We start from the raw sequence: 25,710 nt of genomic DNA on the forward strand, positions 1-25,710 counted from the left end.
AGACAACTCACGTAATCTATGAACCAAACAACTTACGCTCTTATCACTCCAGCACAAAACTCCCTAAATTACTTGAAATCGTATTCCAAGCAGTAGGGGTGTACATGGTCGGGTTGGTTCGGGTTTTTCAAATATCAAACCAAACCATTTGTGTCGGATTTTTAAATTTATAAACCAAACCAAACCAATAAAATTCGGGTTTTTCAACCTCGGGTTTTTTTGGATATTTTGGGTTTTTCGGTTTTTCGAGTTTTTCCGGTAAAGTATTCATACAAACATATAATTTACTTGTACTTCAAATATTTCTTTAGTCCTACCAAAATACAACTATCTAAGATGTTTCTTAAAAATATAACACAATATGATATGATTAATGGCACTAAAATATCCAACAAAAATAATAATAATACTAAAATTACGTAAAATAAATATTGCAAATTAACAAGTCATAATGAAAATGATCATAATTTAAAAGTGCTAAATCATGCTAAAATTAAGTTTAATTAGTATTAGTTACATGACTAAATATTAAAGGAAATTAAAATTAGATTATGTATTTTAATTGTCTAAACCAATGTAAAACTAAAGAACAAATATTCAATATTATTTTCGTTGAATTGATTTTCTTGTTGCATTAGTATTAATTTGATTTTGATTTAAGCTTTATTATAATTACCAACATATGTGGACTATAATCTTATTGGCTCATTCATAATTTTAAGTTTCAAACTTGAAATAATATATTAAAAGATAAAAACTATGAAAAAGTATAAGAAATATTTAAAAATTATATCAAAGTAAATATTTTTATGTATAAAATAAAATTTTAAAATTATATATATAATGTCAGGTTGGTTTTTTTTAGTTAAAACTAAATCAACCCAAATATAGTCGAGTTTTTTTTTTCAAAACCAAACCATTAGTCCGGTTTTTTTTTTCGGGTTGACTCGATTTGCGATTTGATTTGATTTTCGGTTCGGTTTTGTACACCCCTACCAAGCAGATAAACTCCCTAGGTTACTCATCATTTGTATACACAACCAAACATAAACATAAATCGTACAATGAATTAACAAAAATATATTCTATTATATTCTTTGTAACATTAACAAATGTTTACGTACAATTTCATATTTTTTTCTTTTGTTCTATATATACTAAACTACCGTACATGTTTTCGGTACCTAGGGTATGCAACGTGAACCATGTCCACGAGAAGAAGTTGGTGCATGGAATGTGGCGGACGATGCAGTATTATGAGTCCTTCATCTAGTTGCATTCTTCCTAGTTTCGTTAGGTGATCCGCACAGCTATTCCCTTCCCTTAGAGTATGCATCATGGAGATCCCAAGTTTGGACAAAAGACGCCGGCACTCTTCTATCACGTTATGATCGGGGTGATTGTCGACAATGCCTCCCTTACTCACGAGCATCAATGCTTCATGAGAGTCAGTCTCGATGATGACGTTCTTCAGGTTGAAGTTCTTCGCCAGGGTCAACCCGCCATGTATGACCCACAGTTTTGTCGTGAGGCACGACGTTGTTACCACACCTAATCGCCCCACGAATCCTCCTAACCACCTACCCTTATTGTCTCTTACAATGCATTTGTATCCTGCTAACCCTGAGTTCTGCATAAAAGTTCCATCTGTGTTGATCATAATGTATCCGGACGGAGGGAATGACCAACTAATGTACCTAGAGGCATCTCTTTGTCTAACATATCTAACTACGGATTGAACGTGAACATGAGTAGAGCATTCAAAAAGGGCCCGCCCAGCCCCATTGGGCCCAAGAAAGTTTGGTTTAAGTATGAATTCATTTTAATTTTAGAGTTGCAGCGATTGTTCTTTGCCGTGTTGCCATTTGCCCATTTCTATGGCAACTTTGTTAATAATATTAGAATTAGTTATGTTTTAAGGTACGTAGACTATATTCCTATCTACATTATATTTTTGTTATTTATCCAGTATGTTACGACAAATTCATTTAACACCACAAAAATCTCTATCTAGCTAATACTTTATTTATAAGCTTAAAACGTAAGTTCACTTTTGAGGACGTACTCAATTTCCTTTTACAAATTTTTTGTATTTTGTAAATGGAATTTAAGTAAAATCTTAAGAGGTAAACTATGTAATAAACCTTTTTCCATAATCAAAGAGACTTTAAACTCAACAATTAACACCCGATTTCAAAAAACTTGATGGATAATGAAATCGCAATAACAAGATATCTCCATCAACACAAAAACCATCAAACTTGTCAAAGATACACACTCGAACTAAGCTCTGTTTCATTCATTCTTTCAAATCAAATTTTCTTGTGAACACCAGATAATTGGAGATCTCCATCGACACAAGAACCATTAACCATGTCAAGATACACACTCAAACGAAGCTCGATTTCATTGACTCTTACAATTTGATGCATATGTTCACATTCATCAATTAGAAATAAGAAATTTGAGTCACATTAATGTTTTCATTCATTGCTCAAATCATTTGTATACACAAAAACAAACATAAACCCCAAAATCTACTAAACAGCTAAGAAAACACTAGTAAATCCTTAATACTATTCCAGAAAAAGAAGAACAGAGCTATAACTAAGAAAACCCAAGTCTTGAATTTGTTTAATCTTCATCAACAGATGGCTTTGAACCACCGGTTTTCTTTGGAAGCAAAAGGTTGTGAATGTTGGGCATCACACCACCATTGGCAATTGTTACGTCTCCAAGAAGTTTGCTTAGTTCCTCATCGTTCCTCACTGCCAATTGAATATGCCTTGGAACGATCCTAGTCTTCTTGTTGTCCCTTGCTGCATTTCCAGCCAATTCAAGAACCTGCAAATAACAAACACTGGAAAATCAGAAACACGAAAGAAGAAAAACTCATTGGTTTATCGAATTATCTATCAATCCCATATGAATATCAGTGAATTCGCTACCAATAGAAAGCTCAAGACAAACAGATCTAACCATTTTTAGGTATAGCAGCAACAATGAAGATACAGACATACAATTTTCTTCTTTGATGACTTATTCAAACGATTATCCTTCATACAACAAAATCTCAACAACATACCCAATGAAACAATTTCTGTATTGAAGTTCAACAAATTAGAAATTAATATCCAAATTAACCAAATATTAGACATTTGGAACCCCAATCACTTAATTTTTTGGCTTCTAAACCATCTGTTCCTTTAAAGTGAGCTCTTTTAAGCTCAAATTAGGCTAATTTGAGCTCAAATCCCAAATTACCAAAGCTGAAAATCTACCTAAACCATAAGAATTCCAAACCATAGCAGTTGATTTATACAAAAATTAAACAATTTAAAAGGCAAATAACAAACTTAAATTACTAGAGCTAAAAATCAACCTAAAACGAAAGAATTGCAAGCCCTAGCAGTCAATTTACACAAAAATTAAACAACTAAATAGGCAAATAGCAAAATTAAAACTATCAGAGCGAAAAATCTACCGAAAACAAACGAATTACAAACCCTAGAAATCAATTTAAACAGGCAAATTCCGAAATTAAAATTACTAGATCTGACAATCTACCCAAAACAATTCAAAACCCTAACAATCAATTCACACAAAAACTACACAATTAAATAGTCAAACAACGAAATTAACCTCAGCAGCAAGGTACTCCAGAACCGCAGCTAGATAAACCGGAGCTCCAGCACCGACACGTTCAGCATACTTCCCGGCTTTCAAAAACCGAGCAATACGACCAACAGGAAACTGAAGACCAGCTTTGCTACTACGAGAAGTAGCCTTTTTTGCTGTTCCTGAACCTAGGGTTTTGCCTCTACCAGCCATTAATGGAGAATTTTTTGAGTTTTGAATTTTGAAAGCAAAAATTGAACTGAGAATAATGTCGATTTTGGTAAGTTTATATATAGATGGAGGATTTTGAATTGGACCAATAGGAGTAAATCACGCGGATCGTGATTTTAAACCGTTGGATTAGATGGGAATTAACGGTGAGATGAGAAGGATCAGGGATGAAGAGTTCGGCGTTTTTTAGGGACGGATATATCCTTATTAGTTTACTGTATTTACGATATGTTTGCCATTACTACTAAATAATTAAAATGAAATTTTTTAGTCTCAAAATAAATATTTTATAATATTAGTCATTTTAGGAATTTAAGATAATGATTTGTAATTATTCTTAATTATATTCTTGTATTAAAGAAAGAATTAAGTAGTGATTAATAGGAGTAACTTAGATACTTAGTAAATGATGATATTTTGTATTTTTTTATGGACGTTGAAAAAGTTAAAACAACACTTATTTTGGGACGAAGAAAGTAGTATTACCCACCATGGTGGGTTGTCCGTTTTTGTTGCATTGGTTGAGATAAAAAACACATTGGTGGAATAGATTGATAACTCTTTAAATTTGTTAGTAAAATTTATTTAGATATTTGAAATATGACATATTCTAATTGAACATACATGAACAAATGATGAGATATTACTATTAGACACTTTCGACTAAACAAATTGGAATTTTTTTTTGTGTGTATTTTTAAGCGATTATTGCGTAGATAATTAACATTAGTCGTAAAAAGGCTTGTAGTGTATGCTTTTTTCGTTTCAAGTATCCTCAAACTAAAAAAAGAGCAAAGTTCAATAATAAGAAAAAGCAAAATGAGAAAGAACCAGACCACAAGGATCTATTGCACATAATCTTTACATTGCATTTCCACAGGTCCATATAAAGTCAAAAATGATTTTATTGACGTATAACAAATGTTGAACCCCCTTAATTCCTTACGTATGTTTACTTTCTGTTTCAAATCTCTTTAATGAAAATCGTAACTTTGCCACTACCAACTGTCTATCAACTTTGGAACAAAAATATTCATTGTAGTCGCATGAGTGGGGTTTATCCATTTTTGTTGCATTGGTTGAGATTATAAAAAAAAAAAAGGTTGAATAGATCGATTACTCTTTCATTTTATTAACGTATAACAAATGTTGAACCCCTTTAATTCCCTACGTATGTTTACTTTATGTTTCAAATCTCTTTAGTAAAAATCGTAACTTTGCCACTACCAACTGTCTATCAACTTTGGAACAAAAATATTCATTGTAGTCTCATGAGTGGGCTTTGGGGAAGGTAGGATGTACACAGACCTTACGCTTACCTTTGTGGGATCGGGAGGTTGTTTCCGATAGACTCTCGGCTCAAGAAAAATGGTTTTTTTTCATAAAGGTATGGAACTTGTATAATAGGTACAAATACAAAATTGTTATCAAGTTAATGGAGTGTTAAAGAAATTCACAAGCTAGCCTTCTAAGAAGCAACAGCAACTGCTTCTGTTGCTTTCTCCTTCTCTTTGACAGCTTTCTTCCAGTTCTCCACACTATCGATAATTTCCCCCGTTTTTATGAGGTACCTGACCCTTTTACCATTGTCGAGTGTCTTATGACCCACCCGACTGGCTACCTTCTGGTCTTTCGAGTAAAGCATCACGTTCGAGCTGTGAATAGGAGCTTCAATCTGAAAGCACAACACACAAGAACAATTACTTTCACACAAGAACTAGTTAATTTAAGTATGTTACTTGGACTCTCCTAAAATGCATGCACCTTTCAACATTTTTAAAGAGTCCGAGCAACATAGCACCAAAAGAGAGACTAAAGATTAACTTTCAGATGGAAAGAGTTAGAAGGATAGAAATCGAAAAATCCTTGACGATTTGGCCTGGTTCATCCTCACTCCTACTCTTCACATGCTTGGTTTTCAAGTTTATCTCTCTTATGACAACTTTGCTGTTGTGCTTGATAATCTCAGTGATCTCTCCAACCTTACCTTTGTCGTGGCCAGATATGACTTTTACTGTATCTCCGAGTTTCACGTGCATTTTGTGTAGCACAGGAAGGCTATTTGGCTTACACTTTTTCCGTTCCCATTGCTTGAGCTGCAGAAGAAATGAAAATGAAGACCCTTTTTACACAGAACAAATTCCCCTGGCACAAAAAATGGAAGTCGAACTACTAGATACTACATTTACCTTGCAAGTGACATGGAATGTTCATAACAGAGTAACATTAAATATTTTTGGGTCAAAAGAATACTCATCACCTGACGGAAGGTAAAAAGACCAGAAACGGATCAAAAGATACCAACCTTGGCTACAATGGATCCTGCAGTTTGTGTTGATTTGACCTGCAAATTAAGCATCACTTGAAAACTGTCATAATTGAACAAGCAAATAATCTTGTTGCAGCTTGACGCATGAACGAAAAAAGGTCATGTAAACAATATACGAAAAGAGGGCTAGTAAGCAATTGCAACAAGGTAACCTATTGACAACAAGTTCGTATTACAACGAAGATATTTAGAAGTCTATATTTTGCTTCAATTGCTGATGATGTTTAGTAGTTTCATTTAAGAACTTACTCCTATGTACATTCTAGACTATTGACTTCCACATAGAAGTTGTTCTTATCAAATAAAAAGTTCTTCGCTTAGAAAAGTGTTCCTTCTCTTCAACTATACGTTCAGATTTATTAATATGATCATACACGTAAGTAGTAATGCAACTTTATCAGCACCTCCGCAATATTACATGTGGGCTCAAGAGATGCTGTTTGTTACCAACTATAAGGATAACACAGCCTGTTCTGTTCAAGTATCTACCAGCAATTTTCCGCATTTCAGGAGGCAAACCAGAAAGGTGAAGAATGTTACATCTTCTAGCACAAAAAGTACATAATGATAGGACAGTCAACACATGCCTAATATATCAATATTTGAAGACGAAAGAAGAGGATTAATCATAGGGAAGTAAAATTGAAACAAAGACAGTTCATTCTGAAACTCGCAAAACAAAAGCATCAGAACATATAGATCAAACTACATTAAAAGTAATCCATGAAACTATCACTAACCCCAGGTAAGATGTGATGTGGCAGCCGCACCACCCTCAACTAACTATACATTAATTGACCAATTTAAAATACACGCACACACTAAGTTCATATCCACTATCACATAGTAGTTACAAGTGTAGTGATAATTCATTCACACCCATTGACTTAGGCAGATTAACACTACAAGCATAGCACTTATTCCCAAGATAGATAAGCCTGAATATGCTAGTCAATTTAGGCCTATCTCATGCTGTAACGTCATTTATAAATGCATTTCCAAATTAATCTGTAGTAGGCTAAAGTCAGCAGTAAATCATTTGGTAGCAGAAAATCAGTCAGCATTTGTTCAGGGAAGATCAATGATGCACAATGTGCTGATTTGCCATGATATTTTGAGACACTATAACAGGAAGAACGCATCTCCTAGATGTCTTATGAAGATAGACTTGAAGAAAGCATATGACATGGTTAGTTGGGAGTTTCTGGAGGAAGTACTCACTGCTTTTGGGTTTCCTAGACAATTTATTCAATGGATTATGTTGGGAGTCACTACCACCATGGTTTTTTTGCTGGAAAGAGAGGGCTGAGGCAAGGTGACCCTGTATCTCCTCTATTGTTTGTACTTGTGATGGAGTACCTGTCTAGAACTCTTCATACTATGAGTCAATTGCCAGACTTTAAATATCACCCAATGTGCAAGAAGCTGCAACTTACCCACATAATATTTGCTGATGATCTAATGATTTTTTGCATAGGTAATGTGACCTCAGTGAATAGAGTAATGGAAGCATTAGCTCACTTTAGTGCAGTCACTGGTCTGGAGGCAAATTTGGAGAAATAAACTGTGTATTTAGCTGGAGTTGATGAGGATACAAGAAGCAGAATCATTGCAAGATCAGAGGGTGCTTTTCCCATGAAGTATCTAGGTCTTCCCTTATCTCCAAAGAAATAGAGGAAGATAGAATGTCATACTTTAATAGACAAGATCACTCAAAGAATAAAAGTGGCATACTCTAAGCAACTTTCCTATGCTGTGCTTTTCTCAATTCACAGTTTTTGGGGGGCAGTGTTTATTCTTCCCCAGAGCACTCTAAAGGAAGTTGATCAGATTTGTCGAGCTTACTTATGGGGTAGTAGTGCAGAGAAGAAGAAAGTCGCATTGGTTGCATGGGATACAGTGTGTTTTCCCAAGAGACAAGGAGGACTGAATATTAAGGGCCGCATCAATTGGAACAAAGCATCAGTGGGTCATTTACTGTGGCAAATAATTGTGAACAAAGAGGCACTTTGGGTTAAATAGGTCCATGGTATATATATGAAGCCTGATTCTATATGGAACCACAAACCTCCCACTGATAGTAGTTGGTATTGGAGGAAAATTAATGCACTTAAAGAGGAAATGCAGAGTTGGTACAATCAAGGAAGATATATGTTAACTCTTAATGGCACCAATTCTATTTCAAAGAGTTATTTAGCAATTATAGGATATAAACCTACATGGAAGTTGGCTGCACTAGTGTGGACATCAATGGCACTTCCTAAACACAGATTCTTAATGTGGTTGGCTGTCCAGGGAAGACTACTTACACATGAGAGAAAGCTGAGGTTACAGATTCAGGTTGATGATATTGAATGTTGTTTATGTGCTGAGAAATGCAATGGATATCGACTGTGTGGCAAGCAATGAATCACTGGACTGAAGTGTCTGTGCATAATATTGGTATAATGAAAGTTCTGGAATGTATATATGGGAAACACTGGAAGCTATTTCAAAAAGAGATCATGGCAGCGATATGTGGAGCTATCATTTATCACACTTGGTGTGCCAGAAATTGGAGGCGATACAAAGGCACATGTGTACAGACGGATGAGGCAATTGCACAGAAAGAAGGAAATCAGAGAAAGGTTACAGTTACTTAGTAGTTCCAAGAAAGCAATGAAATGTAGGAATTTTATTCAGCATTTAATGTGTATTTAGTTTTCTTATGATTTGGTAGGAGGCCTATTCTTTGTTATCAGAGAAAGGTGCTCTTCATTTGTATTTGTACCTTTTGTTGGTTATGGTAATATATTTACAGTTGTTACCAAAAAAAAAAAAGTATTAATATAGATAGAGAGAGTGATTTCTATTGAAGAAAAAAAAACAAACTTTACACCGTAATATTATACAAGAGTTTTAATTGAAATGAAATTTTACAATAACAAAGAGAGCCGGAGGTGGATTAATTAGTCCAAATATCAAATCAAGAAAGGGGCTGGAATCATTGCAGCAAGGCAAGCTATCCTGGAGAACCTAAAATGAAAAAATCAACAACATGAAAATTAGAAAATCATCGAACTTTACTGATCTGACTAATTTATACTAATATTTATCCAAGATAAGATGAACAAGAGAAAGCCGCAATACATCTCCATCATCATTCTCTTTTGGGTGTGATTAATTAGGTTAAAGAAAAATACGAGAAAAGATCATTGATCCGATACAGTGAAATTAATTCTCAACGTTGAGGGTAGCTCACTTGGTGAGTTTTCGATTTTCTACTGTTGAGGTGAAAGGTGAAAGGTTCAAACTCCATCAATAGCGTAGCGTCTCCTTCCCCTCTCGTAACTTAAGTTGTATGTATACGTATTTAAATAAAGAAGGATAAAGAAATGTGCACATTATTCCGACTTTCAATAGTTGTTGTTAGTCACAGTGATCAGCTCTAGACGAATTTCTGGATCATAAAAAACAAGTTTGTTGACTATTATGAAAATACTCAAACATTTCATATATCAAATATTTTCTATTCTGTATAAAATAATTTCAATCAACTTCCTCTATACCTGGATTTACCATTACGATAATGAGGGAGTTGATTGACAGACCGCGAAGCATCTACCGCGGCCTTCTTCTTCAAATTCCTGCCGGAATTAGCTACCACCATTCTCGGCGGTAGAACATGATCTGCATCTTCCGATATGGAGTAAAGAGACGGTTTCCATTCAGGGAATGAACCAGCTGATCTCGCCGATCCTCTTCTCCTCCGTCGCCTCCTTTTATACATAAAAATGTTGCTAATATCGGACGATGCTACAGAAGCTGTAGGTACAAGAATCTCCTCTTCCTCTTCAGTGCGATGTGCACGTTTTGATGAACAGCCACAACACGATACAAGTTCAACGAAAAACTTCATATTTACCAGGTATGTATGTGTATATAAACTTAGAAATAATGATTGCACGCAAGGTGTTTGATAAAATGTCGAAGATAAATTGTGCTAAAGTTGTTTGATAAAATGTGTGTGACGGATTGCACAGAAGATGTTTGATAAAATGTGCATGATAGAATGCCCCAAAGGTGGTTGATAAAATGCGTAAAGAAAATGCCTATGATAGATTGAATGATAGGTGTTTGATAAAATGCCTATGATAGATTGCCCGGGAAAGTGTTTGATAAAACGCGTATAATAGATTATCCTGGAAAGGTGTTTGATAAAATGTCTTATGATAGATTGTCGGAGAAGTGTTTGATAAAATGCGTATGATAAAACCTCGGAAAGGTGTTTGATAAAATGTCTTATGATAGATTGTGGGGAAGATTTGTATACTTGATAAAATGTGTATGATAGATTGTTGGAGAAGTGTTTGATAAAATGCGTATAATAGATTACCTTGGAAAGGTGTTTGATAAAATGTCTTATGATAGATTGCAGGAAAGATATATACTTGATAAAATTGTGTATGATAGATTGCCGGAAGTGTTTGATAAAATGTGTAAGATAGAAGTAAATGTGTGTATTTTTCTTTCTTACTTTCTATAGATCTCTCTGTTTACGCCTCTTTTCCCCCTCCGACTCTCTTTGTACAACGCGCTCTCTTCTCTTTCTCTCTATGTTTGGATTTGGGAAATGTTTGTGTTAGTTTGGCTCAAATGGTTTTGCGAGAAGTGTGGAGACATTATAAACAAGGATGGTTGGTGAGTTTCCTACTATTAGAGCCAAATATTATTAATTGTGGTGTAAAATTATTGGCTTAATACATAGTTTACCATGTTGCTTGGACTCGTCAGAAATGTCAATGTATGTTGGATCCTTGATGAGCTATGCACTTTGGAGGATCCAACACGGGTGCAGGGCTAACATTTTTTTAAGAGTTTGAACAACATTGCCCTCGATACACGTCACTTAAATATGCACTTGTGTCTCTTTTGTGTGTCATGTAGTAATAAAATGGAGTTTTTAGACATAGTTTTGACACACGTTAGCGTGTAAGAGAGATTTCGCTACAAATTCATGGATAAATTATGCATTATTTACGAATTACTTGCATTATTATCGTAATATTTTTTTTAGAGGTGGTATATGTTTTGTGGTCTATTGCTAATATTTTTAGTTATATGATTAAATCATTCTTTTTGTTAGAGATACGTAAATAAAATATGAGATTTTTAACCGACTAAAAAGAAAAATATGGTGATTTCTAGTGTTTGTTCTAATGAGAGATAACAAACATCCAATGAAATAGCTGAGATGTGCCCAAGCTGACCTGAATACCGCTATTGGAACAAAGGGAAAAAAAATGTAATTATAACATTAAATCTAATTAAATATAAACTTTGCCGGCCAACAGAAAGTCAAGAAAGCTAATTAATTATTAATTAATTAAAGTGCAAGATAATAATTTATATTGAGTAAGTGGATATCTATTATTATCACCAATAAATCCGAAAGCAACATGGCTAATTATTTTCATCTACAAAATATTGTTTATGCTTAGATGTTCATATAAAGAAACCTTCGTTGCTTGCACATTAGACAGTAAATAAACTCACTTGTTTAAATAAGTCCAAGTAATTTACAAGGCTGAATGAATAAGTAAATATATAAATTCGAAACATAGATGGAAGAGTCTATTTGAGGAGATCTGATTTGATTCTGAATAAAAAAATTCACAATACGAGGAGGTAAATCCGTTCCCCCGATACCTCCCAACTCACAAGTGAGGTCTAAAAAGAATAGTGTACAAAGGTAAATAAATAGAAGAATGAGGAGGGATTTTTTGGCAAATCAAGACTGATTAGCTCGCTCATGAAAGGTAGAGAAGTTGTTTCCGAAAAACCAGAGTGAAGTCACAGTCCAAGAATAAAGCACATGAGGGGAATAGGTAATAAAATTCACCAAACAAGGATCATGAAATCAAAACTTACTAAACATCCCAACAAAATTTAGCATGTTATAACTTTACTACAAAATGGTTTTTAACTGAATACTCAAAAATTGATCAGGATAAAATAACAAGATAGAAAAGTAACAAGTGAATGGCATAATCACATTCCATAACATCTGAAATACTTCTAACAGACAGTATGGCCGTAGTATAACCACATTCCGTAAAACTAACATCTGTTAGAAACTAACAGATAAAGACATAGGATGTAACATGACAACAAAAACTGTCATTGCAGCAATCACAATCACAGTTCATTTGCCTAACTCAAACCAGAACATCAATTTTACTCTCAATTTCAATTCACTTCCAAAATTCTAATCCTAACCCTAATTCCGGTTCAATCCCGAAGCATTTCCATCCCTTCCCATGAGTAGAAGACAAGGTAGGCTAGGCAGTAAACTGCCTTTTTGCCAAGTATCCAGTAATTTTCCCGGTAGTGCCAATGAAGAACAGTCTGCATTTCTATTTTCATCTTCTTCAGATAAGTTTAGCAAACCCCGAGTAAAAATTCCAATTTCGCAAACACAAATGTTAATTCTTAGGTGCTTAAAAGTATAAATTCCAGAAGGTGAGTTGTTGCTGATGAGAATATTTCAATAAACAAAGAGCCAACTTTTAAGGCTTTAATTGCATTAACTGCTAGATTTTCATCCGAGAGCCAACTTTTAAGGCTTTAATTGCATTAACTGCTAGATTTTCATCCGAGTCGTTAACGACTGACGGAAGTGAAATTAGGGTTGTTTCTGAATATTGGCGGGATAGAACATGATAACTACATTTTAATCAGAAATCCTATTATTACCAAATGGCATGAAAATGTGTCGATTTGGGTGACAGAAGATATGTTTGTTGATGTTATACCTGAACACTATAATGGGCAATTAGATTCTGCGTAGAACTACATGTTATCATATGGATATATTAATTTTGGGGTGGCATTGGCAATTAAGGACAAGATTCCAGTTGAGCCAAAAAAGGGCGAAGAGACTGTTGTCGGGGCAGGTCTCGCTGGGTTGGCGGTTGGGAGACAACTGATATCATTTGGCTTTGAGTTTACTGTTTTGGAGGGACGAAAGTATGTAGGTGGAAGGGTGTATACAAAAAAAAGATGGAAGGAGGGAATAAGGTGGCAGCTGCTGATTTAGGAGGAAGTATTTTGACAGGTACACTAGGGAATCCACTGGGTCTGTTGGAACGACAGTTGTCGTATACACTTCATAAGGTGAGAGACCAATGTCCACTCTACCGTGCTAATGGAAATCCCGTAGACGAGTATTTGGATACAAAAGTGGAGGTTGCTTTTTGTTATCCAAATACTCGTGTATAGGCTTTCCATCAGCATGATAGAGTGAATATTGGTCTCACTTTATGAAGTGTATACAACAATTGTAGTGCCAATAGACCAGGCGGATTCCCTAGTGTACCTGTCAAAACAATCCCTCTTAAATCAAAAGTTGTCACCTTATTCCCCCTTCCATCTTTTTTGTACACCCTTCCACCTACACGCTTTCGTCCCTCGAAAAACAGTAACTTCAAAGCCAAATGATATCAGTTTCCTCGCAGTCGTCAACCCAGCAAGACGTGCCCCGATAACAATCACTCTGCCTTTACTTGGCTCAGCTGAAATCCTGTCCTTAATTGTCAAAGCTACCCAAAAATTAAAATACCCATATCATAACAAGTAATGTAGAATTCAATAACCCACTACGACGTTCACATATAACATCAACAAATACATCTTTCGTCACCCAAATCCACACATTTTAATGCCATCGGGAAATAATGTGATTTCTAATTAAAATGTAGTTATACTATTCCACCCCGCCAACTATATAAACAACCCAAACTTCAATTTTGTCATCCCTTAACGAGTCGGACATAAATCCAGCCGTTAACCCAATTAAAGCCTCAGAAGTTAACTCTTTGTTTATACAAATAATCCCATCAGAAACAACCCACCTTCTCGAATTTATACTTTTAAAATCAACATTTTTGTTCGCAAAATTGAAACTTTTAACTCGAATTTCGCTAAATTTACATGAAGAAAGCAATGCAGACTGTTCTTCATTGAAATTACTGGATACCTGCTACAAAGACTATTTACTGTCTGATCTACCTCGTCTTATATTCATGGCAAGGGATGGAAATGATTCTACATTGAACCGGAGCTACGGGTAGAGTTAGAATTTAAAATTGAACTGAAATTGGGAGTAAAATCAAGGGTTTGAGTTAGAAAAATGAATTTTGTTGATTGATTTCTCTGCTTTCTGTAACTGTTTTAGCAACGGAGAAAACGAGGACGGGATTGGAGAAGATGAAAATGGGTGATCGGAGAAAGATGAAAATTGATTGATTCAACTTTCTTGGTTGTAACGAAGTGAAGAAGAAAGGGGGGAAAATGGCTTGTTGAGAATGAAGCAGAAAAAGAGGTGTAATATAAAGAACAAAGTGACAAATATATATGCATGTAATCCAATATATTTTTTACATAACTAAATATTATTTTTAATATTTTATTTTAACTTTCGTTACATCCTATAATATTTCACTTAACTACAAAACAATTCTCGAATTTTCAAAATATGACCAAATACATCCTTTTTATTTACTACTAAAGAACTCCTAATTCTTTATTATTGTGTCAATGGTTGTAGTAAAATAAATAAATTATGAGGATTAGAATAGACTACCTCATGAAATTTTTGCAATACCTTAACCACTAGACTAAATATTTAACTTGTGTCAAGAGGTGTCAATACTCATATATATATTTATTAAACCAAAATAAAAAAATTTAACCTCTATATACATTGTTATTTTCCGACATAGGGGTGTCGCTTGACACCCCTTGGCTAAGAGTGAGTCTACCCCTGCTCCTACATACTCATTTTTTCCTCAAGATTACAATGATATGTGGTTTTAAACTAAAGATAGTAGAATATACTAAAACGATCTTTAATCGTGTGGTGTTAAACATGTCATTTGAAAGTTATAATTAACTTTTTGAAACTGACTAATAAGAAAAGTAAGACAAACTAATTGAAATAGAGAGAGTATGTCCGGAGAATCTCTCTTGCACTTTACATTTGGAGCCTTAACATTCCTTTGTTATCTAAAAATATCATTTTAGAGCTCAAGTATGGTATATATGAAATTGAGATTCAGTTTTAGAAAGTTATGCAAATAGAGGGATCTCAATTTGAGACAACAAAGGTGGTTGGAGTTGCTTAAAGACGACGTTATGAAAATGAGATTCAAGTTTAGTTGATAATTTTTTCTTTTTTTGAAAAAACAATGTAATTGAACAAAATGAACTCAATTTGAGACAGCAAAGGTGGTTGGAGTTGCTTAAAAACAATGATATGAAAATGAGATTCAACTTTAGTTCATAATTTTTTCTTTTTTAAAAAGACGTAATTGAACAAAATGATCTTAATTTGAGACGACAAAGGTGGTTGAAGTTGCTTAAAAACGACGATATGAAAATGAGATTCAAGTTTAGTTGATATTTTCTTTCATTAAAAAAATGTAATTGAACAAAATAGCTCTATTAATTATTATCTATTATCTATGGTGTTCCCAAATTGAAATGGTACCTTTGTTATGCATCATATTGTAAAGAGTATTACATTCACATTTGAAATAAGAAACATTCACGGAAAATATCAGTCATAGTCCACTGATTAAGAAATTACCAAAATGATATTCAGAACAACTTCCGAGATTAATTAATAAAAATATATTTCAATATAATATTGTTATATACATTTACAAATGTTTACATACAAATTTTCATATTTTTTCTTTTGTGCTACATATATTAAACTACCGTACATGTTTTCGGTACCTAGGATATGCAACATGAGCCATGTCCGCGAGAAGAAGTTGGTGCATGGAATGTGGTGGACGATGTAGTATTACAAGGTCTTCATCCAGTTGCATTTTTCCCAATTTCGCCAGGTGATCTGCACAGCTGTTTAATCATAGAGATCTCAAGTTCAGAAAGGAGGTGTCGACACTCTTCTATCACGTCGCAATCGGGATGATTGTCGACGGGGCCTCCCTTACTCATGAGCATCAATGCTTCATGGGAGTCCGTCTCGATAATGACGTTCTTCAGGTTGAAGTTCTTCGCCACGGTCAGCCCGCCGTGTATGGCCCACAGCTCCGCCGTGAGGCATGACGTTGTTACCACACCTAATCGCCCCATGAATCCTCCTAACCACCTACCCATATCATCTCTTGCAATACCCCCGTATCCTGCTAATCCTGAATTCTGCATAAAAATTCCATCTGTGTTGATCTTAATGTATTCGGAAGGAGGGAATGACCAATTAATGTACCTAGGCGCATCTCTTTGTCTAACATGTCTAACTACAGATTGAACATGATCATGAATATAAGATACGTATTCAATAATGGGGGGTTGAACACGATTACGAACATCAGTAACGTATCCAATAACGGGAAAATGGACATAGTGCCAATTATTGGCAGAAGGGACATATATTGCCATTTTTTTTAAAGCTAATAATAAGATCACTTGTATGAGAAAAGAAAAAAAGTTAGTTAGAAGTAATAAGTCTTTTTTTGGCATATTAAAAATCTAGTAGTAGATTAACGTATTTATAGATGTGTTTTTTAGCCTAATCCTAATAGAAGTAAGATATGATTTTGTTTTGGTAATTTTAAGTTACTAAAATTAAACAAAATAATTAATCCTAAATCCAAACTGAAATAGGAATACTTAGAAATTAGGATTTACTTTTGCTAAAATAGAACTAGGACGACTCTATGCTTCTAAACAATAAAATATGTTCAATTTATTGATCAAATAAGACACAAAACTGATATAGTCTTTATAACCTTATTCGTGAAATTATTATAATGATAGCACATGAGTTGTACACGTATTCGAGGATTTGTCAAAAAATAAGTAAAAAGGGAAATTAAATTAGGAAATTTTTGAAAAGTAAATAGAGATGGAGAAAGTATTGACTAAATTTGTGAGACAATGCATACATAATTTAAATCATAATTTCCACTATTGCCATTTATAAAATCATAAATATGACTTTATAAGTATTGTAATTTTTCCAAATTCAATAATTTAGATATTTGGAGCTTAAAAAGATGAACACAACTTTATCTCCCTGAACGTTGAAATAAAAAATAATCATTTCAATCTTTTCTTAATATTTTATACATCCATTTTTATGTTAACACACTTATTATTTTACGTAAAGTTTTTCATTCATATAATTTTATACATAATGTTATAACATTACATTATTTTAATAATTTGATGAGACCGTCAAGTACACTAGTGTATCCAACAAAAATCAAGTCTAATCTTATAGTCGTTTAATTTAGGAACAGTAGAATGTATATAGATTTTACGCTTACCAATTCTAGCTATGGATTTAGTTTCAAAATTTAAAATTGAGACAACTCACGTAATCTATGAACCAAACAACTTACACTCTTATCACTCCAGCACAAAACTCCCTAAATTACTTGAAATCGTATTCCAAGCAGATAAACTCCCTAGGTTACTCATCATTTGTATACACAACCAAACATAACATAAATCGTACAATGAATTAACAAAAATATATTTTATTATATTCTTTGTAACATTAACAAATGTTTACGTACAATTTCATATTTTTTCTTTTGTTCTATATATACTAAACTACCTTACATGTTTTCGGTACCTAGGGTATGCAACCTGAGCCATGTCCGCGAGAAGAAGTTGGTGCGTGAAAAGTGGCGGACGATGTAGTATTACGAGGTCTTCATCTAGTTGCATTCTTCCTAGTTTTGCTAGGTGATCCGCACAACTATTCCCTTCCCTTAGAGTATGCATCATGGAGATTCCAAGTTCAGACAGAATACATCGGCACTCTTTTATCACGTAACAATCGAAGTGATTGTCGACAGCGCCTCCCTTACTCATGAGCATCAATGCTTCATGAGAGTCAGTCTCGATGATGACGTTCTTCAAGTTGAAGTTCTTCGCCACAGTCAGCCCGCCATATATGGCCCACAGTTCCGCTGTGAGGCATGATGTTGTTACCACACCTAATCGCCTCACGAAGCCTCCTAACCACCTACCCTTATCGTCTCTTACAATTCCTCCGTATCCTGCTAACCCTGAGTTTTGCATAAAAATTTCATCTGTGTTGATCTTAATGTATCCAAACGAAGGGAATTACCAACTAATGTACCTAGGGGCATCTCTTTGTCTAACATATCTAACTACGGATTGAAAATGATCATGAGGATAAGATATGTGTCCAATAATGGGGGGTTGAACATGATTATGAACATCAACCCGATTTTCTCTTTTAATCATAACCCGACCCGCTAAACTAAATGAATTCATACCAAATTAAAACCCCCAAACCCATGGCCAACCCCTCTAATCTCATGACCAAAATTTTTTAACCAATTCTCAAAATGACATTCTTTAGGGATAAAATAATCTAGTTCTGATTGGAAAAGAGTGTGGGATCAACTGAAAATCAAGTTCATTTAAGTAGGATAATATAAAGGAAGTTTTTTGGGTCAGGGGGTCGGGCATGGGTTTAAAATGAGAATGGGTCATTTAAAATAATTCGGGTAATTTAAGTCAATTTGGGGCTTTCCATCCAATTGAGGGGCTTAAATGATGAGATTAGTAACGGCGAGGGTAAAAATAACTTCATTTTAACGGTAAGGGTATAGTCAACCAAAAAAATAAAGTTGAGGAGTATTTTTGACCCTTTTCCCTTTTAATTATTATGTTTTAATGCACGTAGACTATATTCCTATCTACATTATGTTTTTGTTATTTATTCAATATGTTTCAACAAATTCATTTAACACCACAGAAATCTCCATCTAGCTAATAATTTATTTATAAGCTTAAAAGGTAAGTTCACTTTTGAGGACGTACTCAATTTCCTTTTTACAATCTTTTTTGTATTTTGTAAATGGAATTTAAGTAAAACCTTAAGAGATAAACTATTTAATATTAAACCTTTTTCCATAGTCAAAGAGACTTTAAACTCCAAGGATTAACACACGATTTCAAAAAACTTGATGGATAATGAAATCGCAATAACAAGATATCTCCATCAACACAAAAACCATCAAACTTGTCAAAGATACACACTAGAACTNGTCAAAGAGACTTTAAACTCCAAGGATTAACACACGATTTCAAAAAACTTGATGGATAATGAAATCGCAATAACAAGGTATCTCCATCAACACAAAAACCATCAAACTTGTCAAAGATACACACTCGAACTAAGCTCTATTTCATTCATTCTTTCAAATCAAACTTTCTTGTGAACACCAGATAATGAGAGATCTCCATCGACACAAGAACCATTAACCATGTCAAGATACACACTCAAACGAAGCTCGATTTCATGGACTTACAATTTGATGCATATGTTCACATTCGTCAATTAGAAATAAGAAATTTGAGCTTTAACACATTGATGTTTTCATTCATTGCTCAAATCATTTGTATGCACAAAAACCCCAAAATCTACTAAACAGCTAAGAAAACACTAGCAAATCCTTAATACTATTCCAGAAAAAGAAGAACAGAGCTATAGCTAAGAAAAACCAAGTCTTGAATTTGTTTAATCTTCATCAGCAGATGGCTTTGAACCACCAGTTTTCTTTGGAAGCAAAAGGTTGTGAATGTTGGGCATCACACCACCATTGGCAATTGTTACGTCTCCGAGAAGTTTGCTTAGTTCCTCATCGTTCCTCACTGCCAATTGAATATGCCTTGGCACAATCCTAGTCTTCTTGTTGTCCCTTGCTGCATTTCCAGCCAACTCAAGAACCTGCAAATAATAAACACTGGAAAATCAGAAACGCAAAATGAAGAAAGAAAAACTCATTGGTATATTGAATTATCTATCGACCCCATACGAATACCAGTGAATTTGCTTCGAATTGCTACCAATAGCAAGCTCTAGACAAACAGAGCTAACCATTTTTAGGTATAGCAGCAACAATGAAGTGACAGATTATCTTTTATACAACGAAATTTCAACAACAACTACATACCCAATGAAACAATTTCTGTTTTGAAGTTCAACAAATTAGAAATTAATATCCGAATTAACCAATTATTAAACATTTGGAACCCCCAATCACTTAATATTTTGGCTTCTGAAACCATCTGTTCCTTTAAAGTGAGCTCTTTTAAGCTCTAATTTGAGCTCAACTCCCAAATTATTAAAGCTGAAAATCTACCTAAAACATAAGAATTCCAAACCCTAGCAATTGATTTATACAAAAATTAAACAATTTAAAAGGCAAATAACAAAATTAAAGTTACTATAGCTAAAACTCAACCTAAAACGAAAGAATTTCAAACCCTAGCAGTCAATTTACACAAAAATTAAACAATTAAATAGGCAAATAGCAAAATTAAAACTATCAGAGCGAAAAATCTACCAAAAAACAAACGAATTACAAACCCTAGCAATCAATTTAAACAGGCAAATTCCGAAATTAAAATTACTAGATCTAACAATCTACCCAAAACAATTCCAAACCCTAACAATCAATCCACACAAAAACTACAATTAAATAGTCAAACAACGAAATTAACCTCAGCAGCAAGGTACTCCAGAACAGCAGCTAGATAAACCGGAGCTCCAGCACCGACACGTTCAGCATACTTCCCGGCTTTCAAAAACCGAGCAATACGACCAACAGGAAACTGAAGACCAGCTTTGCTACTACGAGAAGTAGCCTTTTTTGCTGTTCCTGAACCTAGGGTTTTGCCTCTACCAGCCATTAATGGAGAATTTTTTTGAGTTTTGAATTTTGAAAGCAAAAATTGAACTGAGAATTATGTTGATTTTGGTGAAGTATATATATAGAAGAGGAATTTTGAATTGGACCAATAGGAGTAAATCACGCGGATCGTGATTTTAAGCCGTTGGATTAGATGGGAATTAACGGTGATATGAGAAGGATCGAGGATGAAGAGTCCGGCGTTTTTTAGGGACGGATATATCCTTATTAGTTTACTGTATTTACGATATGTTTGCCATTGTTACTAAATACTAATTAAAACGAAATTCTTTTCTTCTCAAAAATAAATGTTTTATAATATCAGTCGTTTTAGGAATTTAAGATAATTTTAATTATACTCTTGTATTAAAGAATTAAGTAGTGATTAATAGGAGTAACTTAGATACTTAGTAAATGATGATATTTTGTAGTTATTTTTTTTAGATGTTGAAAAAGTTAAAACGACACTTGTTTTGGAATGAAGAAGTAGTATTAAGCGCCTTGGTGGATTGTCCGTTTTTGTTGCATTGGTTGAGATAAAAAAAATTGGTTGAATAGATCGATAACACTTTAAGTTTGTTAGTAAAACTTATTTAGATATTTGAACTATGGCATGTTCTGATTGAGTATACATGAACATATGATGAGATATTACTATTAGACACTTTCAACTAAACAAATTGGAATTTTTTTTTGTGTGTATTCTAGACGTTCATTTCGTAGATAATTAACCATTTTAAATTGCATTTCAATAATAAGAAAAAACAAAATGAGAAAGAACCAGCTCACAAGGATCTATTTTACACCGTCTTTATTTTATATTGCATTTCAACAAGTACTTACAAAGTCAAAATTGTTTTTATTGACATATAACAAATGTTGAACCCCATTAATTCCTTCGTATGTTTACTTTAATTTTCAAATCTCATTAGTGAAAATCATAACTTTGCCGCTGTCAACTGTCTATCAAGCTTTTCTTTGAAACAAAAATATTCATTGTAGTCGCATGAGTGGGGTTTTGGGGAAGGTAGGATGTACACCGACCTCACGCCTACCTTTGTGGATAGAAAGGTTGTTTCCGATAGACTCTTGGCTCAAGAAAAATGGTTTTTTTCATAAAGGTATGGAACTTGTATAATAGGTACAAATACAAAATTGTTATCAAATTAATGGAGAGTTAAAGAAAATACAATAACTAGAATTCACAAGCTAGCCTTCTAAGTAGCAACAGCAACTGCTTCTGTTGTTTTCTCCTTCTCTTTGACAGCTTTCTTCCAGTTCTCTGCACTATCGATAATTTCCCCCGTTTTTATGAGGTACCTGACCCTTTTACCATTGTCGAGTGCCTTATGACCCACCCGACTGGCTACCTTCTGGTCTTTCAAGTAAAGCATCACGTTCGAGCTGTGAATAGGAGCTTCAATCTGAAAGCACAACACCCAAACAGCTACTTTCACACAAGGGCTAATTAATTTACATTATCCATAACCTATGTTGCTCGGACTCTCCAAAAATGCAGTACTTTTGGAGGATCTCACACGCACCTGTCAGCATTTTTGAAGTCCGAGCAACATATATAGTCCATAACAAAAGAGACTTAAGATTAACTTTGGGGCAATGTGGAAACAGTTAGAAGGAAAGAAATTGAAAAAACCTTGACTATTTGGCCAGGTTCATCCTCACTCCTACTCTTCACATGCTTGGTTTTCAAGTTTATCTCTCTTATGACAACTTTGCTATTGTGCTTGATAATCTCAGTGATCTCTCCAACCTTACCTTTGTCGTGGCCAGATATGACTTTTACTGTATCTCCGAGTTTCACGTGCATTTTGTGTAGCACAGGAAGGCTGTTTGGCTTACACTTTTTCCGTTCCCATCGCTTGAGCTGCAGAAGCAATGAAAATGAAGACCCTTTTTACACAGAACAAATTTCCCTGGAACGGAAAAATGGAAGTCGAACTACTAGATACTACAATTACCTTGCAAGTGACATGGAATGTTCATAACAGAGTAACATTAAACATTTTTGGGTTATAAGAATATTTATCACCTGACGGAAGGTAAAAAGACCAGAAACGGATCAAAAGATACCAACCTTGGCTACAATGGATCCTGGAGTTTGTGTTGATTTGACCTGCAAATTAAGCATCACTTGAAAACTGTCATAATTGAACAAGCAAATAATCTTGTTGCAGCTTGACGCATGAACAAAAAAAGGTCATGTAAACAATATACGAAAAGAGGGCTAGTAAGCAATTGCAACAAGGTAACCTATTAACAAGTTCGTATTACAACGAAGATATTTAGAAGTCTATATTTTGCTTCAATTGCTGATGATGTTTACTAGTTTCATTTAAGAACTTACTATTATGTACATTCTGGACTATTGACTTCCACATAGAAGTTGTTCTCTTCAAATAAAAAGTTCTTAGCTTAGAAAAGTGTTCCTTCTCTTCAACTATACGTTCAGATTTATTAATATGATCATACACGCAAGTAGTAATGCAACTTTATCAGCACCTCCGCAATATTACATGTGGGCTCAAGAGATGCTGTTTGTTACCAACTATAAGAATAACACAGCCTGTTCTGTTCAAGTATCTACCAGCAATTTTCCGCATTTCAGGAGGCAAACCAGAAAGGTGAAGAATGTTACATCTTCTAGCACAAAAAGCACGTAATGATAGGACAGTCAACACATGCCTAATATATCAATATTTGAAGACGAAAGAAGAGGATTAATCATAGGGAAGTAAAATTGAAACAAAGACAGTTCATTCTGAAACTCGCAAAACAAAAGCATCAGAACATATAGATCAAACTACATTAAAAGTAATCCGTGAAACTATCACTAACCCCAGGTAAGATGTGATGTGGCAGCCGCACCACCCTCAACTAACTATACATTAATTGACCAATTTAAAATACACGTACACACTAAGTTCATATCCACTGTCACATAGTAGTTACAAGTGTAGTGATAATTCATTCACACCCATTGACTAAACAATCTTGCATCTAGATTTGTGGTAATCTCTTCCATAGCCTAGTTGGTGAAGAGAATTTCCGACGTTGAAAGTTATAGTCCCCACAACTCAATTTGTCTGGTAAACTACTCGGCGCTCCCCATGGGGTAGTAAATGTGTTTGGCTATTACAGAAAACATTTCCTCTAGGAAAATGTTTTCAATTGTTTCCTTACGGTGAAATCTCGTAGGACTAATATTTTCCTATTCCCAGAGAAATGAGGACAGAGCTTATGTCACACATGGGCGGAAGTCATATTCTTTTACACAAACACACATATTAGATAATGGAGAAATCTGCTATTTTCAGCTTCGAGCTCAACGAGTAATGCGTCTGTCTCTCTACCTTTCTCTACTTAAATTCATCAGTCAAAATTGAACCCATGACACGTACCTACCTTACATCACGTTGTACTTACTTTGTGATTGAACCAATGCCATTGGGATCATTTTCCTTCTATAAAATTTCAAAGCTTAATTAACACTTGGAAACACAATCTACATATACTATCCTAAAACATGTAAAAATAAGTATATGTCACCTATACTTTTATACCCCAAACACTAACACTTCCTCCATCCATACTAAATGCACCTTTAGAGTTTAGAGCTTTTGCCACGGTGCCACCCGAGGCCTCTTCAGTCATCGAGTGAGTATCCGAGCCAACTTGCACACAACTCCACTAATTTCCCCTTTGTCGGAAATTTACACTGTGTAGCTAGGTAAAAACAGTAAAATGTATATACTATTTATTGACTCCCCTTGGCTTCTTCATGAGTTTACTACTATATACTTTCACACTTCATAGTGAAAATCTTGACTACTCTAGTGCTAATTCCACGGGATACCTACTTACTCACACCAACAAGGTGTGGACATATATCAAGAAACAATTGCCTTTGTTATAATTTGACCTCATGATTCTCGACCCATTTTATTGACAAGTAGGCCACACATTTAAGTGCATTATACAAAGTCTTGATCAAAATTAAGCAAACATTTACAAATGTTAACAAAATTAAAAGAGTAAACTATGAATAAACAACATTAATTGAAAAAAAGAATGGATTTTTGAAAGAGTAGTGAAGTAAAGAAGAGTACCAGAGGTGAGCAGAGAGGAAGAGGAGAAAAGGGTTGGCCCAAAAATGAGTTCTGAAGAGCTGCCATTGCCACCATTTCTTCAAATCTTTCAACAAACAAAAAGAAGGGAATTTTGGATTGAGTTGGAAGCAACACTTTTATTGGATTGGACCTTAAACGGGTTGACCCGGCCCAAAAATATTCTTCTTTTTTTGGGAAATGAGTAAAATTTTCTTTTATTTAGTAGTATAATTTTTTTATTGAAAATTTTGACGATAACAACATATTCGGAGTAGTTACTTCTACTTTGTAATGGTTGAGAGATTGTTTCTATTAGATTCTCAACTTCTTTTTAAAAAATTGATGAATAGTTTTTTCATGCAACTTATTAAAATTCATTTAGATAAAAATATCTTGAATAGAAATGCGGAAAATTCTAGCATGATGCATTTTTAACAGAGGATGTTATTGTCTAAAATGTATTTTTCGCATTGAAAATAATTATTTTGAACTACATTCGTAATAAATAACTATCTCACATAATTTTACGTGAAATTCATGGTATTGAGTTTGAGATATTTTTACAATTCATTTGATTAAGGAGGTATGCAATTAATTATTTGTAATTTAAATTAAAGTTATTGGGTAAATCTGTAATAGACATTTTATATATGTCTCG

General features: G+C 34.2%; 5 protein-coding genes and 1 long non-coding RNA gene across 6 annotated transcripts; 1 reads left to right on the top strand and 5 right to left on the bottom strand.

Annotated features, from left to right (window-relative positions):
• Positions 1–2,470: 2,470 nt before the first annotated feature.
• LOC125865776 (probable histone H2A.1) lies at positions 2,471–3,870 on the bottom strand. The gene is made up of 2 exons (XM_049546024.1): positions 3,643–3,870; positions 2,471–2,844 (listed from the first exon to the last, which is right to left on the bottom strand). Exons 1-2 carry the CDS (start codon positions 3,829–3,831, stop codon positions 2,635–2,637), a joined length of 399 nt encoding a protein of 132 aa, XP_049401981.1. The 5' UTR covers positions 3,832–3,870; the 3' UTR covers positions 2,471–2,634.
• On the top strand, positions 2,597–19,885 carry LOC125865780 (uncharacterized). Its single transcript, XR_007446394.1, has 2 exons — positions 2,597–2,688; positions 19,806–19,885. It is a non-coding gene; the product is annotated as an uncharacterized LOC125865780 (long non-coding RNA).
• On the bottom strand, positions 5,306–23,021 carry LOC125865777 (50S ribosomal protein L24, chloroplastic). The gene is made up of 3 exons (XM_049546025.1): positions 22,905–23,021; positions 5,715–6,038; positions 5,306–5,524 (listed from the first exon to the last, which is right to left on the bottom strand). Exons 2-3 carry the CDS (start codon positions 5,886–5,888, stop codon positions 5,318–5,320), a joined length of 381 nt encoding a protein of 126 aa, XP_049401982.1. The 5' UTR covers positions 5,889–6,038; positions 22,905–23,021; the 3' UTR covers positions 5,306–5,317.
• LOC125865778 (uncharacterized) lies at positions 9,710–10,230 on the bottom strand. Its single transcript, XM_049546026.1, has one exon. The coding sequence runs from the start codon at positions 10,074–10,076 to the stop codon at positions 9,711–9,713; it is 366 nt and encodes a 121-aa protein (XP_049401983.1). The 5' UTR covers positions 10,077–10,230; the 3' UTR covers position 9,710.
• Positions 19,586–20,978, bottom strand: LOC125865775 (probable histone H2A.1). Its single transcript, XM_049546023.1, has 2 exons — positions 20,738–20,978; positions 19,586–19,961 (listed from the first exon to the last, which is right to left on the bottom strand). Exons 1-2 carry the CDS (start codon positions 20,924–20,926, stop codon positions 19,752–19,754), a joined length of 399 nt encoding a protein of 132 aa, XP_049401980.1. The 5' UTR covers positions 20,927–20,978; the 3' UTR covers positions 19,586–19,751.
• On the bottom strand, positions 22,020–25,156 carry LOC125865774 (50S ribosomal protein L24, chloroplastic-like). The gene is made up of 4 exons (XM_049546022.1): positions 25,053–25,156; positions 23,021–23,059; positions 22,580–22,810; positions 22,020–22,349 (listed from the first exon to the last, which is right to left on the bottom strand). The coding sequence occupies exons 1-4, from the start codon at positions 25,125–25,127 to the stop codon at positions 22,143–22,145; spliced, it is 552 nt and encodes a 183-aa protein (XP_049401979.1). The 5' UTR covers positions 25,128–25,156; the 3' UTR covers positions 22,020–22,142.
• Positions 25,157–25,710: the final 554 nt, after the last annotated feature.

The sequence above is a fragment of the Solanum stenotomum genome, chromosome 5 (genome assembly GCF_019186545.1).
Source record: "Solanum stenotomum isolate F172 chromosome 5, ASM1918654v1, whole genome shotgun sequence".
In the NCBI taxonomy this organism is placed as follows: domain Eukaryota; kingdom Viridiplantae; phylum Streptophyta; class Magnoliopsida; order Solanales; family Solanaceae; genus Solanum; species Solanum stenotomum.